The sequence below is a fragment of the Phaethon aethereus genome (assembly GCF_964289735.1).
Source record: "Phaethon aethereus genome assembly, chromosome: 5".
Lineage (NCBI taxonomy): Eukaryota > Metazoa > Chordata > Aves > Phaethontiformes > Phaethontidae > Phaethon > Phaethon aethereus.
Window position 1 is genome coordinate 41,529,349 of NC_138579.1, and position 14,206 is coordinate 41,543,554.

Sequence of the window (14,206 nt, forward strand, 5' to 3'; positions counted from 1 at the left end):
CCTCGGAGCTGGCAGCTGCCTCTCAGCCCTGTCCTGTTCTCTGCACCTAGGCAACCTCACTGGGGAACCGCAGCCTTTCCCTGCCTGGCAGGTTTTGTAATGGATGTTATCAGCAGTGCTGGTTGACACCTGCGGGCCTGCCCTAGCACGGGGAGAGTCTGGGCATGGGCAAGAGCAGGTGGCAGAGCAGGAGGGAGAGAGGGACGGGAGCCTTACAGCAGATTGTGGCCATGCCAGCTGCTGTCATCGGGTGAGAGGTGCAAGACTGCAAAGTCCCAGGAGATGCCAGGAGAGTGGTGCCTGACTCATGGGGCTGTCTCTGCCCTGAGATGCTCCCAGGCCACGGCCCCATGCACTCACACCAGTGAGGGTGGTGCCAGCCGCTCTTGGGATGCCCCCGCTGAGCGTGGTGGCCTCCCGTCCCATATGAGCTTCTGCAGAACAGCTTCCCACAGGGGGAAGGTAGGGCCTGAGTCCTGAACATGCTCCCTTCCTGCCCCGTTGCTCTGGCTGGAGCCCCACACCAAAGGCTGAGTACAGGGTCCCCCTGCGACTCCTCCTGGCAGTTCCTGCTGCTGCAGGAGAACTCTCTCCACATGCCTTGGGATGGGACAGGAGCTGGGGCAGAGGGGAGTGGAGAGGAACTCTGTGTCAGACCCTGCCATGCTGCCCTACCACTGTCCCCATGCCTGCCCTGGTCACACATGACAGTGCCCTGTTGGGTTCACGATCATGTCACGGGGTGGCCTTTCCAGGGGCAGCAGTCCGTGGGGGTGGCAGGAGCAAGCTGCCAAAATGCTCCCAGACTGTGGTGCCAATTGCCTGCAGGTCTGCATGCAGCAGAAGTGGTAAGCTTTTCCAAAGGGAACCTGCAGCTTGCCTGAATTTGGGAGAGGAAAGACAGAGCCTGTGAGAGAACCCCGGGGAGGAAGACTGCAGCTGCACCTGTGCCTGGGTCCAGTCCTGCAAGTATAGTAACCAGCAGGCCTGGTTTGGAGAACTGCCACCACAGCAGATAAGCACACTACTTGTCAACAAGTGTCTGGGCAGAGCTGCCGCCCTTTGGAAATGCTCCTGCAATGCCAGGGGACTGGCTGCGCCAATCCCGCCCTGCCGTGGGTGCTGACAGGGCTGCAGTGGTGGATCCAGGCAGCCTTGACATCTCCCAGCATGGTGTGGGCCCACACAGCTCCTGCCCCAATTCCCCTCCCCTCACCTGTGTGTGGGAAGCTGTACTTGTAGAAGAAGCCTCAGCCTGAATGCAGACACAGTGAAGAGAGCAACCCAGGAGCCATGTGGCAGGTCACTGCCCGCTCCCTGTGCCGGGTGAGCTCCCATGGCTGGCAGAAGCAGCTGGCCTGGCCCAGCCCCACACCTGCAGCCCCACAGCGCCGCAGCCCCACATGGACCCCTGGGACGGCCCTTGCCCGCAGCCTCTCCTCCATCACCCCTTGCATTCGCCTCTCGCCTGCCGCCCGCAGCCTCTTCGACGAGCCGCTGGCCATCGCCGTGCAGGGCCTCGGCCCGCGGCAGCAGGTCACGCTGCGGACATCCTTGCGGGACGAGACGGGCGAGCTTTTCCAGGCCTGCGCCCGCTACCAGGCGGGGGACGACGGGGAGCTGGACCTTGCCCGCTGCCCCGCACTGCCGGGAGGCAGCTTCTCTGGCCTGGAGCCCATGGGGCTGCTCTGGGCTTTGCAGCCCCAGAAGCCTTTCTGGTACATGGTGAAGAAGGATGTGCAGAGCCCCTTCCTCCTGCAGCTGGAGGTGTTTGAGGGCCACGGGGAGGCCCCTGGGCGGCTTCTAGCCCAGGTGCAGCACGAGCGGGCGTTCCTGCAGGACGGGGTGCGGCGGGTCCCGGTGCGAGAGGGGAGGATCCGGGCGACGCTTTTCCTGCCCCCTGGTGAGTACTGGCTGCAGCCATCCTGTTTTCCCTAAACCTGTGTTTTGTCAGTGCAAGCTGTTCCATGACCTCTGTAAGCAGGAGTTCGTGAAAGCTCCTGTCCTTCCCTCCCTCCCTCCTGCACCACCAACCAGCCTGACCATCGTTCCCAATTCACCTGGCCATGCAGGTGCCAGGACACGGTTGTGGAAGCAGGCAGAGGAATAACCCTTCTTGCCCAGAGCTTGAGGTTACAAATGTGGAGAAATGCGCAGCAAGTGGAAGTGAGCATGCCAGCAGGGCCACTGGAGATGGGAAGCTGCAGAAGAGAGCGGTGGAGAGGGGCTCTGTGCCAGTCCTTGGCAGTCCTCCTCACTGGGAGGGTTTGGGTGATCCTCTCTCTTCCCCCAGCCCAGTAGCAACTAACTATATGATGAACACAGTCCACCATGTTGAGGTTCCTGTAGACATCATCAGTTTGTGAAAAAGCGAAGAGGAGGGGCTCAAGAACATTTACAGGGTTGAAACCTTTCAAGCAGGAAAAGACACTCATTTAATTGCTCTGGAAAGGTGCAGAGCATCTTTCTAAAGGGTGAGAGTTGCCCAAGACACCACCAGGCTGCAGCATCTTCTGGGCAGCTGCACAAAGACTTCCCTGACAGAGTCCAGGGTGCAGGAGGGCTGATTTCACAGGCTCAGCATCCCACCCACGGCGAGGCCAGGGTTCCCTCCCCTGCCTCACCTCTACCCCCACCTGCTGACCAGGAGATGGAAGAAGCCACCTGCATACATTTTGTACCCAAAATGTCCTGCTTCCCCTGAGCTGAGGTGCTTAAAGTAAGCCAAATGCTGGTGCATTTCCTCAGTGTCCCCCAACCCGCTCCTTTTGTGTGTGTTTTAAAATTATAGGCCCTTGCCACATTCCCTGACACTTGGAATTGTTTCCTAGGCACAGCATAGGAGGAGTGTATTGTCATCCTGCTGCCCCCACAGCCACCCTTCAGCTTAGCAAGACTGCAAGCTTGATCTGTAGTCAGTATTTCTATTACACAGCTGGAGATGGGTTTTGCCACCATGATTCCACTACACTCAAATTGTCCTGCACTGAGATACCGCCATCATGATTTTCCGTTCCTGGGAGGGCTCTCTACACCATACATCTCTACATTCAGAATCAGGAGTTGTATACTCCTCAACAAACAACCTAAGGCCATGTAAAGGTGGAGAGCTCAAAGGGCTTTTGCCATAGTGCTGTCCCAATTTCCCTGAGCACCTCCACAGCCTTATTCAGCGTTACCGCCTTTGCTGTGCATGTTCAGTGCAAGCCCACAGAGCCCTGCTACACTCAGCTGGGCCATGGGCCACAGACAACGGCACTCCTGGCCTGTGGGGTACACAGCCACTGCTTTGAATGCTCACAGTCTATGGAGAGGCAGTAGATGTGTTGTTGCCTGCATGCAAACAGCAGCAGAAGGAAGAGCACCGTACTGCTTTGGACAGAAAGGCTCTCCTCGGTCCCAGGCAGAGTGAGTGTGCAGATGCTGTGCACTTCCCTCTCCTCCATGATCCCCAGCAGCACATTCCTACCTTCCACCTACAGCCCTTTCTGAGGATGCACAGGCCACTGGTGCAAGGCAGAAGGGCACCCTGAAGAGTGGGAGGCATGAGCACACTCAGGCCTGTGGCTCTCCTGAAGCCATCAGTAGGCGTGAGCTGGCTCTTAGCCATTCCCCAAAATGGCCAGGGACACCTACTCTGGCCTGGAGCCTGTGGGGCTTCCCTGGGCCCTGCGGTCCCAAAACTCATCAGGCTGTAGGAATGCAACATGCAGAGCACCCTCTTCCCTTGCACTGGGTGGACAGGAATAGGATTTTCACAGGATGAGGAAAAGAGGACCCTGGGCCAAGAAGGGAAAATCCAAACAATGATCTTCCAATCACCCAGTGAGATACCCATCGCATCCTATGCCGAATTTGATACCAATCACAGTCAGAGACAAAATCCTTAAAGAGATGAAGTGCTGGTTGGGTAGATCCCACTTATCACTTTTCAAGGGATCCCAAATGTTCAAAAGCCACCCTACAAACACAAATGCTTACAGTTCCTAGTTTAACAGTATTACATCTATAAAATCATGATATCTTGAGGATTTTTACAGTGCCAGGTGAAGTGGTCATCATTACAGTGCTGCTTACAGGGAAAAGAGAAGTTGGGACAAGACACCTTCACCAAACAATCTCTGCCCATTGGCCATAAACACAATGCAGAAATACTGCTGATTCCTAAAGCAAATAGGGGTTTGCACCTTAACCAAAAGGTTCTGCTGCTGAGCCTTTCTTCCACTGCAACACACTTCAGGGTTTTTTTCAGCTGCTGACACTGCACAGCTGACTGACTGGTCATGTCCTTTCCCCAAAAAACATTCCTCTGCAATTCCTCTTGTGTACCTGGTTTGATGTGTTCTAAACCAGAGAAATATTGAGTCATTTCAGGCAATACTGCTCTTTGTCATGTCTGCTCCAGGAGAAGACCCCTTTCCAGGGATCATCGACATACATGGACTTGGAGGAGGTCTTTTTGAGCACAGAGCCAGCCTGCTGGCCAATCATGGCTTTGCCACACTGGCCCTGGCTTATTATCAATATGAGGATCTGCCCCAGGAGCCAACTGAACTCCACCTGGAATATTTTGAAGAGGCGGTGAACTATATGCTGCAGCTCCCACAGGTACAGGAGCACCATCCATGTCCCCCCGGGTTCCTCTGGGAGTGCTTCTTCTCCAAAGGGCCTGTCACTTTGTCTGAGTTATCTTTGGAGGAAGCTGCTGAAATGCTCACCTGGCTCCATCTGCCAGCAGTTTGGGTGTCTGAGTTCTAGGAAAGAGGAAGGGTCAAACAGGTATGCACTGGAAGGGCAGTGGAGGGAGATCACAACGCAATCTCACAAGAGACAGCTGACACATGACTAGGTGGGAAGGCTATGCAGGAGAAAGCCTTCATGAATTGCCACCAAATGCCCTCCTACAGTCTCAAAAGGAAAAATTAAAAAGCATCTGCCAGTGTCTAAGACCAATAACTCTTAGCTGTGTCCTGCAGTCTGTCCTCAAATTGGTGAAATTGTTCCCCCTCTTGGCAGATGTCAGTATACCAGGGAAGATTATGAAAGGTGGGGGCATGCTTGGCACTTGTCCAGCAGAAAAACTAATCATTGCCATCACCTCCTTCACAGTGTTTTGCAAACTCTTAGCACTATACAATGTCCCTCTCCAGGAACTAGCTGCTGTTTTTCAGGTCGGTACTGATGGGGATTTCCTCCTGTCCACCAGGTGAAGGGACCAGGGGTTGGCCTGCTCGGTTACTCCAAAGGAGCTGATCTGTCTCTCGCCATGGCTGCCTTTCTGAAGAACATCACAGCTGTTGCTTCCCTCAATGGCCCTGTAGCCAATACAGTTATCCCTCTCTGTTACAAGGATAAAACCATCCCCCCTTTGCCCATCAATGAACAACAGCTCAAGGTCATTGATTCCAATATTCTTGATTGTTCTGACATGCTTTTTGACCCCTTTCAAGCCCCTGGCAACCGAAGCCTGATCCCACTAGAGAAAGCTGAGGCACAGCTACTATTCATCGCGGGCCAGGATGATCACGTTATTGAATCTGAGTATTATGCTACTGAAGCCTGCAAGCTTTTGCAGGCTCAAGGGAAGGAAAATTTTCAGATTCTGTCTTACCCTGGAATGGGGCACTGCATTGACCCTCCCTTTTTCCCTCTGTACACCATAGGAAAGCACCCCGTTTTTCACAAGCGGGCAGTCCTGGGTGGGGAGCTCAGGGCTTATTCTAAAGCTCAGGCTCATGCTTGGCCACAGATCCAGGCTTTTTTCAACAAATACTTAAATGACAACTCATGTGCAAGAAAGACACAGCTTTAAATGACCTAACCTGACTGATGCTTTCATACTGAGCAGGTCAAACCCTGTTCACAGGCTGTACCAGTTCAACTACAGTATCTTCCATGACTTTGCACATCCGTAACTCAGACAAGAAATGGGTTTGCCTTTTCTGTTGTTCCCTGAACCTTTTTGCTCAAGTCTCTAGTAAAGCAAGGGCAAATAGGTTTGCATTAGCCCTTGATAAAATAGATCACCTGCAAAATGCGCACTTACATTTTGCAGGTGGTTTCTATTCTTCCATTACTCGACGGTACTTTGCATACCACTGTGGTCTCTACACGCATATGCTATCCACAGCTCATACGTTAAAGCAACACCTCTCAAATGCTAATTTTGGAGCAGGGATTTCACCGCTCTTATGGTGAATGTCTCACCACAAATGGAAATGTCTCTGACCTCTGTGCTGCTGGAAGTATGTAAGAATGGATGCTATAGCCAGGATGCCGGGGTGTCTCTGGTTAACCGTTGGGAAATGTTGTTTGCCCTCTGTGCCTTCTTTCCATCTTCCCTTCAGAAGGAAGTGCTCTGGCTCGTGGCTACTTCTGGCCCCAAGATGTCATGCAAAAAGCCATTCTACTGAGCTTACAGCCATTGTGATCTTCTCCCACGTGATGTGGAAGTTTTTCAGCTTTGTTATTATGGTGAGAATCGTAATAAAGAGAGCCTGAGACTTGAAAGCCATGGAGTCATTTGCTCTGCTTTGGTTAGAAGCAGGGATCTTTGCATCTTGATCACTCTCTCATCCCAGGGTGGAAGTTGCAGGAGCTTGGGAGCAAGGGCTGCCCAGGTGGGGAGAAACCAGAGAAGGCTGACACACGTAGCCCACTTTCCTTCACTCTTCCAGTGCTCTTATGGCACCAAATGTGGAGGAGTGTTACTTAAGCCTTCAGGGCCCTTTCCCTTAGCATCTACTCCAGCATATGGTCAAGCTGGTCTTCAAACCCAGAACTGCAAGCCAAGGACTATTGTTCTCAACAACAGGAGAAGTTGCCACACATTCAGGGCTAGACACCAGACAACGTACCCAAATGCTACATGAAAAAGCACCTCACCTGTTAAGAGAGATGGGGCAAATCCATGGGGAACAAAAGGCTGCTGAGACTCTGCCAAATACCTCTGACCACTTAGTATTTCAAAATAGGATAATGCTGAGGATTCCCTCAGATGTTTCCACTTGCTTCACACCACCAAGTCAGACATGGGGAGCTTTGAGAAACACGCACCCCTGTCTGCATCTCCCAGGAGGAGTTAGGGAGCCTGAGGAAGCAGCTCTCCCTTTGCAGTTCCCTTTGGAGAAAAAGATCCAGCTCTGGGTAAGACAGACTGAGTGGCTGCCTTAAACTCTTGCACAATCCGTTACTGAAAGAGCCAGGCGTTTCCTGAGATGCCTAAGAGTCTGTGACAGCGCCCTTCCCTCATCCCTCCTGCATCCCTGACCATCCTTCCCGATTCATATGGCTGTGCAGGTGCCAGGGCTGGGCAAGGCCTGGTGGAGACAGAACCCGCCTTGCCCAGGCCTTGGGGGAACGGACAAGGAGAAAGCGGCGCCAAGAAGACATGAAGTAATGCCGGGCTGCCGCTGGTTTGGCGTCTCCCCGCCTCAGCTGGAGCTGGGCCTGGCTCCCATCCCTCGCCAGGAGCCCCTGCGCCGCGCGGGCTGCCCCATCTCCGTGCGGTCGGTCGCGTACAAGCCCTTCCCTCTCCGTCTCCCGACAGTGAACCCCGACTGCGATTCTGCTCGGTGACTCGTCAACACCTCTGCTCGCCCCGCCCCGCACGGGCCCCCGCCCACAGCCACAGCCCGGCCCTGGGGAGCTCGGCGGGACACCGAGAAGGACCTCCCCAGGGCCAAGACGGGCCTCGGAGCACAGGGCGTTTGGCAGAGACCCCTCCCATAGCCAGGCAGCGGAGGGAAGGCAGGGGAGGGAAGGCAGGGGAGCAGGCAGGCGGGAGGGCGGGCAGGGAGAGGAGCTGCCGTCCCGCTCCGCCCCGCCGCGGCGTGCCAGCGGCGCTCCCGGGCCGCCCGCCCGAGCCTGGCCCCGGTCCCGCGGGGACCAGCCCCGGAATCCGCCCTCAGAGGCGGAAGCGACCCAGAGCCATGTGGCGGGTCACAGCCCGCTCCCTGTGCCGGGCGAGCTCCCGCGGTTGGCGGAGGCGGCTGCCCTGGCCCAGCCCCGGCCCCGGCCCCACGCCTGCAGTCCCACAGCGCCGCAGCCCCGCGCGGATCCCCGGGACGGCCTTTGCCCGCAGCCTCTCCTCTATGGCCCCCTCCCTCCGCCTCTCGCCTGCCGCCCGCAGCCTCTTCGACGAGCCGCTGGCCATCGCCGTGCAGGGCCTCGGCCCGCGGCAGCAGGTCACGCTGCGGACGTCCTTGCGGGACGAGACGGGCGAGCTTTTCCAGGCCTGCGCCCGCTACCAGGCAGGGGACGACGGGGAGCTGGACCTCGCCCGCTGCCCCGCATTGCCGGGAGGCAGCTTCTCCGGCCTGGAGCCCATGGGGCTGCTCTGGGCTTTGCAGCCCCAGAAGCCCTTCAGGCGGCTGGTGAAGCGGGACGTGCAGAGCCCCTTCCTCCTGCAGCTGGAGGTGTTTGAGGGCCACGGGGAGACCCCCGGGCGGCTCCTGGCCCAGGCGCAGCACGAGCGGGCGTTCCTGCGGGACGGGGTGCGGCGGGTCCCGGTGCGAGAAGGGAGGATTCGGGCGACGCTTTTCCTGCCCCCCGGTGAGTACCGGCCGGGCAGGGCTCTTTCCCTTGTGGGTGCTGCCTCTGCTTTCGGCCCTCTGCTCCCAGGCCCCGAGCCAGGCCTCCCTTGAGCCCGGTACCAGGCGGGGGACAAGGGGGAACTGGACCTCGCCAGCTGGCGCAGGGCACTCTTCACGGAGCAGCCTGATCAGCCCGACCAGCTTTGGTGTGCTGGCCAGGCTCCTCATGTAGCACAGCTATATGTGTTAAAACAAATGTGAATTTGTTTTATTGTATTGGACATGAAGGCATTGATCACAGTGCCCTTTTTGTTTTTGTTTTATTGTATTGGACATGAAGGCATTGATCACAGTGCCCTTTTTGTTTCCGGGTGCTGTGGGAGGTGGTGTCACTTAGTTTTCAAGGTACCTTTCCTCTACCTGTCTGTTTTCCAGGGAATTCAACTAGTAATTCCCTGAGAAAGTTCAAGAGTCCTAAGCCTGCTGCTTCCCTTCCCAGCCTTCCCCCAGATCCTCAACTCAGTCCCTTCATAGTTGCTGCAGCCCAGGCTGCCTTTTGCTGCCACATTTGCCCCCAGTTCTTCTTTGTGTGTGAGCAGAAGATCAAGTAAAGCATTAGACAGGTCTACCCTTACAGTATTTTTGTCAGAAAATGACTGAGAGGATCTGTGAGTTTTCCACGTTGCCTTACAGATGCTGTGTTGTCCTCCCAGCAGCTGTCCAGACTTCAGCTAGTTGTCTGTAGGTAGCCTTATTTCTTGCCTCCTCTTGCTGGTCTCTGGCAGCACCCCCCCCCATCCCACCTTTCCTTCCTCCTGTGACCCAGAGGCTTTCACCAAGCATGTCTCTGGAACCCCATGTACTCAGGAAGCTCCTCTATTTAGCACATGCCTTCCCCTCTCCCCCTTCTTCCCTGCCTGACCCTGGTAACTCCTCTGTGATGGTGCCAAAATCATACATGCTGTCCCAGCCAGCATCCCCGACTGCATTGCAGCCCTGTGGCTGGAGGTGAATTTTCAGTTCTTGTTTGTTGTGTAAGTTTGGCATGTTAGTCTGCAGACACCTCAGGGAAGCCTCACTCTCCCTTCTGAACAGGAATGGGAGTCACCCTCTTGGCTGCCTTTTTTCCATACTTCATTATCAGTTTGCAGCTGTCCCTCTTAGTCTGGACTTCAGTCCCCATCCTCTGATGAAACTAATGTAAAGCTTCCCTCACCTGGTTAGCAAGGCTGGTTACAAATATTTTCTTCTCTTTGTCCCAGAATAAATGGCTATAGTACATCTACACTGAAACTAAGAAGCTGGCACCATCAAAAGATGATATTTTTTTGGATCAGTCTTCTGAGAAATGCACTGGGGAGAAACCTGGGTATTTTTTGAAGCAGAGCTTGATACCTTTGCAGTGAGTTTACATGACGTAGAGAACTAGTTGTTACTGTCAAGGGATCCTTTCTCTTCGAGCCACATGTTCCCTGATGTTATCCAAAATACTAGCAGGCCTGCTATTTTGTGCTGTCTTGTTTAATCTTGAAGCAATGTAGCCATTTACTGAAAACTGGCACAATAATTTAGGACCCTTAGTATGATTTTGCTGCTCTATGGTTTGCTTTTTTTTAAAAAGACATGTTCCCAGGCCTATGAATTTAGAATATAAACTAAAAATTGTTAGTTAATGTGTCCTGTTATGTGGTCTCTTGCAGGAAGTGGCCCATTTCCAGGAATTATCGACTTGTATGGAACTGGAGGAGGGCTCCCTGAATACAGGGCATGCCTGCTGGCCAACTATGGCTTTGCTGTGCTGGCTTTGGCTTTCTACAGCTATGAAGATCTCCCCAAAGAGATGAAGGAATTCGACCTGGAATATTTTGAAGAAGCCATAAACTATATGTTACAACACACCCAGGTTGGTTTGTTCATTGACACTCTCTCATTAGAGGGAACTCTTATTAGTTGAGTCCTGTCAGAATGCAGATGGGGCAGAGCTGCTGTACTTAAAATAGCATCTCTGTTCAAGTTGGCTGTAATTAATTTGTTTTATATCTTTAACTCCCATTATAATGGTACTCTGGAAGATTATTCCAGTTCTTCCTTTTGAATTGGCCAGGTGACACAGTGACACATAGGTCACATACTGGTAATTTCTGCTCTGTTCAACCCGGTGTCATAAGTAGCATACTAGTTGCCTGGAGGCTTATTGGACTTCCAGCAGGGCTTTTAGGTTTATGCTCTGTAGAATCTCCTTCAGAACTAAATGCCCCTTTCAGCCATGGAGCACGTGATAAACTTCTGTGATCCAGGTCTCAAGGAAGTCCACCAGTACACAGATATTGCCGTGTATTGTGTAAGCTGTTAAAATCACTCCAAATGTTGGTATTTGGTGAGTGTGGGGTTTAGTAGCTAGTTGTGAACTTGGGGATCCTTCTAAGTCGACACCTTTTGGAAGAGAACCCTGCTCAGTTCTGTATCTCCTTCCAAGTAACTGTGCATGACAATAACTAAATTGCACAAGGCAACACGTGGTTTCTCTGAAGAACTCAAAATAAATACCTTCCTCAGACTCAGAAAGATGAGTAGTTGTTAAAGGTCTTGGTTGCTTTTCAGTTGCCCTAACCCTACCTGCTTGTGCCACCTCTCTGCCAAAAAAACTCTGAAAATTGCTTCCATCCGCCTTTTTTTCCCCTGAGGGCAGTACCATAGCCTCCCATTAACACCTCCAGTGATACCCTCACCATGTTTTTAACTCGTTGCAAAGTTTCAGCCATATTTTCTAATTTCCCCCTTTCCATGCTTCAACGTCAGTGGTTTGGGAGCCTATTCACTGGTGATAAGGTACAAAAGGTATTAAATTTTGATGCTGTCTCAGAGCCTTTTCACGCCTGAGGGTCTTTGGATATTGGAGTAGTTATGATGTTAGCTAACATTCTTCCAGTATCCTTAGAGGATTTCAGCACCCTGTAACATCATTTAGCTTTCCTATTCTAGTTAATTTGCCTCTGTAAAAGAAAATGAAGATAACCTATTCTAGATTGACTCCAGAGGACTGTACAATTTGCTTACGAAAATGGTTTTAATAGGTTATTTTTTAAGATACATTTTAATGAGTAAGCCACCTCAGAATACTTCCTTTTCACTGTGAGTTAGAGACCAAGCATACTAGAGAAACGGGAGTGCAGCTGATGTGGAGTCTGCTACCCCATGTTAGGTTCTTAATAGGGGAATTGAAGACAGTAGTTGAATATAAGAAATATGTTATCATAACTGATGACAGTATCATCTTCTTCCCTCCTCTGAACTGCCTTAATAGCAAAATGAATCTGCAGCTGCACATGTGCATGCTTTTTGCAAGCACAGCTGTACCCTTTGCATATGCTTCGGCACTGAGCCTCATAGCTTTGTTAGGATGATGCAGCAGTCTCAGCAGGGCTTATGATCATAAATCAAGCACAGAACAGTGTCCCAGAGTCCCTCAGACATGGGCCTGGCACACAGGACCTTAGATGCCTATACCTGGGGTGCAGATTCAGGACAGACACTGCTGGGAACGTGGCAATGTTTTAAAGAAGTGGCGTGCCGTGGTTCATTGCTTGTGGTTTGTCTTCTCTCCCTTCCAGGTTAAAGGTCCGGGGATTGGGTTGCTTGGAATCTCGAAGGGGGGTGACCTTTGCATCTCAATGGCCTCCTTCCTAAAAGGCATTGCGGCCACTGCCCTTATCAATGGCTCAGTGGCGAATGTGGGCGCAGTGCTCCGCTACAAGGACGTCACAATTCCACCCCTTGGTTTCAATGCAAAACGCATCAAGGTCAACAAGTCTGGGATTGCTGATGTTGTCGATGTACTGAACAACCCACTAGAAGGGCCTGACCGCCAAAGCTTTATCCCTTTGGAGAAGGCCGAGTGTTGCTTCTTGTTCATTGTTGGCCAGGATGATCGCAACTGGAAAAGCGAATTCTTTGCGGTTGAGGGGAGCAAACGTTTGCAAGCTCATGGGAAGGAAAAGCCTGAGATAGTCTGTTATCCTGGAGCAGGGCATTACATTGAACCCCCGTTTTTCCCAATGTGTGCAGCCTCAATGCACCTGCTAGTTGGCCAGCCTGTGGTGTGGGGAGGGGAGCCCAAGGCACACTGCGAGGCACAGATAGATGCTTGGCAGCAGATCCAAACTTTCTTCCGCAAACACCTCATGGGCAAGCCATCTGGAACATCCAATAAGCTGTGATGTGAGTTAGGTTACTTTACAGATGAAGATGCTAGTGTTTCAAGTTCGTTTTGGCTTTGTTAAATGCTAAATTTAAAAGTTAAATGGCTCTGAATGAGAACAAAGAACACCACAGAATAAGCTGTTGGGTTTCTTGGAGGATGATAGTGGGCGACAGCATGAGAGGTGCTTCCTTTTAACACTCTCTTCTAACCTGAGTTAGAGGTCTTGGCCTCCTGTTGTGTGTAGTATGGGATTACAAACTGTGGAAAAATGGTGGTAAGGCTGGGTCTGCTTTGAATGTGAATTTAAGTGGAAGGTAACTTATCCAAGCTGACAACTGGGATGAAAATTTGCCTTGGCTTTCTCAGAGGAAATCTGTTGTATGCCATTGCCCTTACCAGAGCCAGCTTCGTACTCTGGTTTATCTGGAAGCAGCTGTTTTACCTTCCTGCCTCCAGTAATCTTTCTGTTCTCCCAGTGCACTTCCCTCTCCTTCGTTGTTCCATCCTCTTCTCCCGCATCACTGAAATGCATCTGCTGTAATACTTAATATCTAATATTTCACTTACCAAAAGCAGCAATACTGTGCCTGTACCCTCAGATAACATATCTCCCATTTATAGACAACAACAAGCCCATAGCCTGATATGACATTCTGGGCACATGCAATAGAAATGAGACATTTGTACAGTTTTGGAAAGTTCATAAGCATGATGAAACAACAGAATTGGACCCATTGGTAGTCATGCCTGGAACTGCTCATGGGTATCTCCTCAGGAGGGCTGGATATCCCTGTGTACGTCCACAGCACTGTTGGAGGGCAGTTTCTCCCTGCCTGTACATTCCCTTAATGCTTCTACAGCTGCCTGCTTGTAAGCGCTGCTAAAAGTAGCAAGGCTGCGAAGCTGGCATGGCAGCTCCTTGAGGCATCTTTGCCTGGCCACCGAGTGCTATGCTGGCAGGTTTGTAGGAGCTGCCATCGTGCGTGGGGAGGCAGGCTGGAAGGGGCTGTGAGGCGGCGGGAAGTGGTCTCTCTCCCACTAGGCCCTGCAGGCCTCCAGGCTTCATTTCTGGTTCTCTCTGAGGAGCTGGGGGCAGCGGCGCACTGTCTCACCCCTGCCTGGGGATGGTCAGTGATGTTTGGCACCAAGTATGAGTTTGAAAGAAAAAGCACTGAATATTGCTCATGGGGCATTGGTGAGTTTGCACTGTTATAAAAAATAAGATTTTAGCACGTGGGTGCCTTACAAACCCAAGCTGAATGTGTTCGTGTTCTACATGAATTCTATATGAATGTTTATGCGTCTTGCATTCACTATATTTTTTAACAGATTAAAAGCAAACACTAACCTCTGCCAACAGCTCGCTGCTCCAACTAGTTTGATGGTCTGGGAGAAGGCTGAGGGGGGCGGCGCAGAGGCGGGAACGGCCTCGAGAGAGGCGGCCTTTCCCGCCTCGGCCCTGCGCTGTCGC

The 14,206-nt window shown here is 52.3% G+C and overlaps 2 protein-coding genes across 2 annotated transcripts; both read left to right on the top strand.

The window, feature by feature from the left end:
• Nucleotides 1-1,286: 1,286 nt before the first annotated feature.
• LOC309405750 (acyl-coenzyme A thioesterase 5-like) lies at nt 1,287-5,867 on the top strand. Its single transcript, XM_082000612.1, has 3 exons — nt 1,287-1,903; nt 4,406-4,608; nt 5,207-5,867. The coding sequence occupies exons 1-3, from the start codon at nt 1,294-1,296 to the stop codon at nt 5,810-5,812; spliced, it is 1,419 nt and encodes a 472-aa protein (XP_081856738.1). The 5' UTR covers nt 1,287-1,293; the 3' UTR covers nt 5,813-5,867.
• Nucleotides 5,868-7,875: 2,008 nt separating this feature from the next.
• LOC309405939 (acyl-coenzyme A thioesterase 1-like) lies at nt 7,876-12,751 on the top strand (the record flags this gene model as incomplete). The annotated part of the gene is made up of 3 exons (XM_082000914.1): nt 7,876-8,553; nt 10,235-10,437; nt 12,146-12,751. Exons 1-3 carry the CDS (start codon nt 7,932-7,934, stop codon nt 12,749-12,751), a joined length of 1,431 nt encoding a protein of 476 aa, XP_081857040.1. The 5' UTR covers nt 7,876-7,931.
• Nucleotides 12,752-14,206: the final 1,455 nt, after the last annotated feature.

Coding starts and splice junctions, on each gene's coding strand:
- LOC309405750 (XM_082000612.1), top strand. CDS start 1,294: ATGTGGCAGGTCACTGCCCGCTCCCTGTGCCGGGTGAGCTCCCATGGC. Junction 1,904..4,405: donor GACGCTTTTCCTGCCCCCTG/GTGAGTACTGGC, acceptor TGTCTGCTCCAG/GAGAAGACCCCTTTCCAGGG. Junction 4,609..5,206: donor ATATGCTGCAGCTCCCACAG/GTACAGGAGCAC, acceptor CCTGTCCACCAG/GTGAAGGGACCAGGGGTTGG.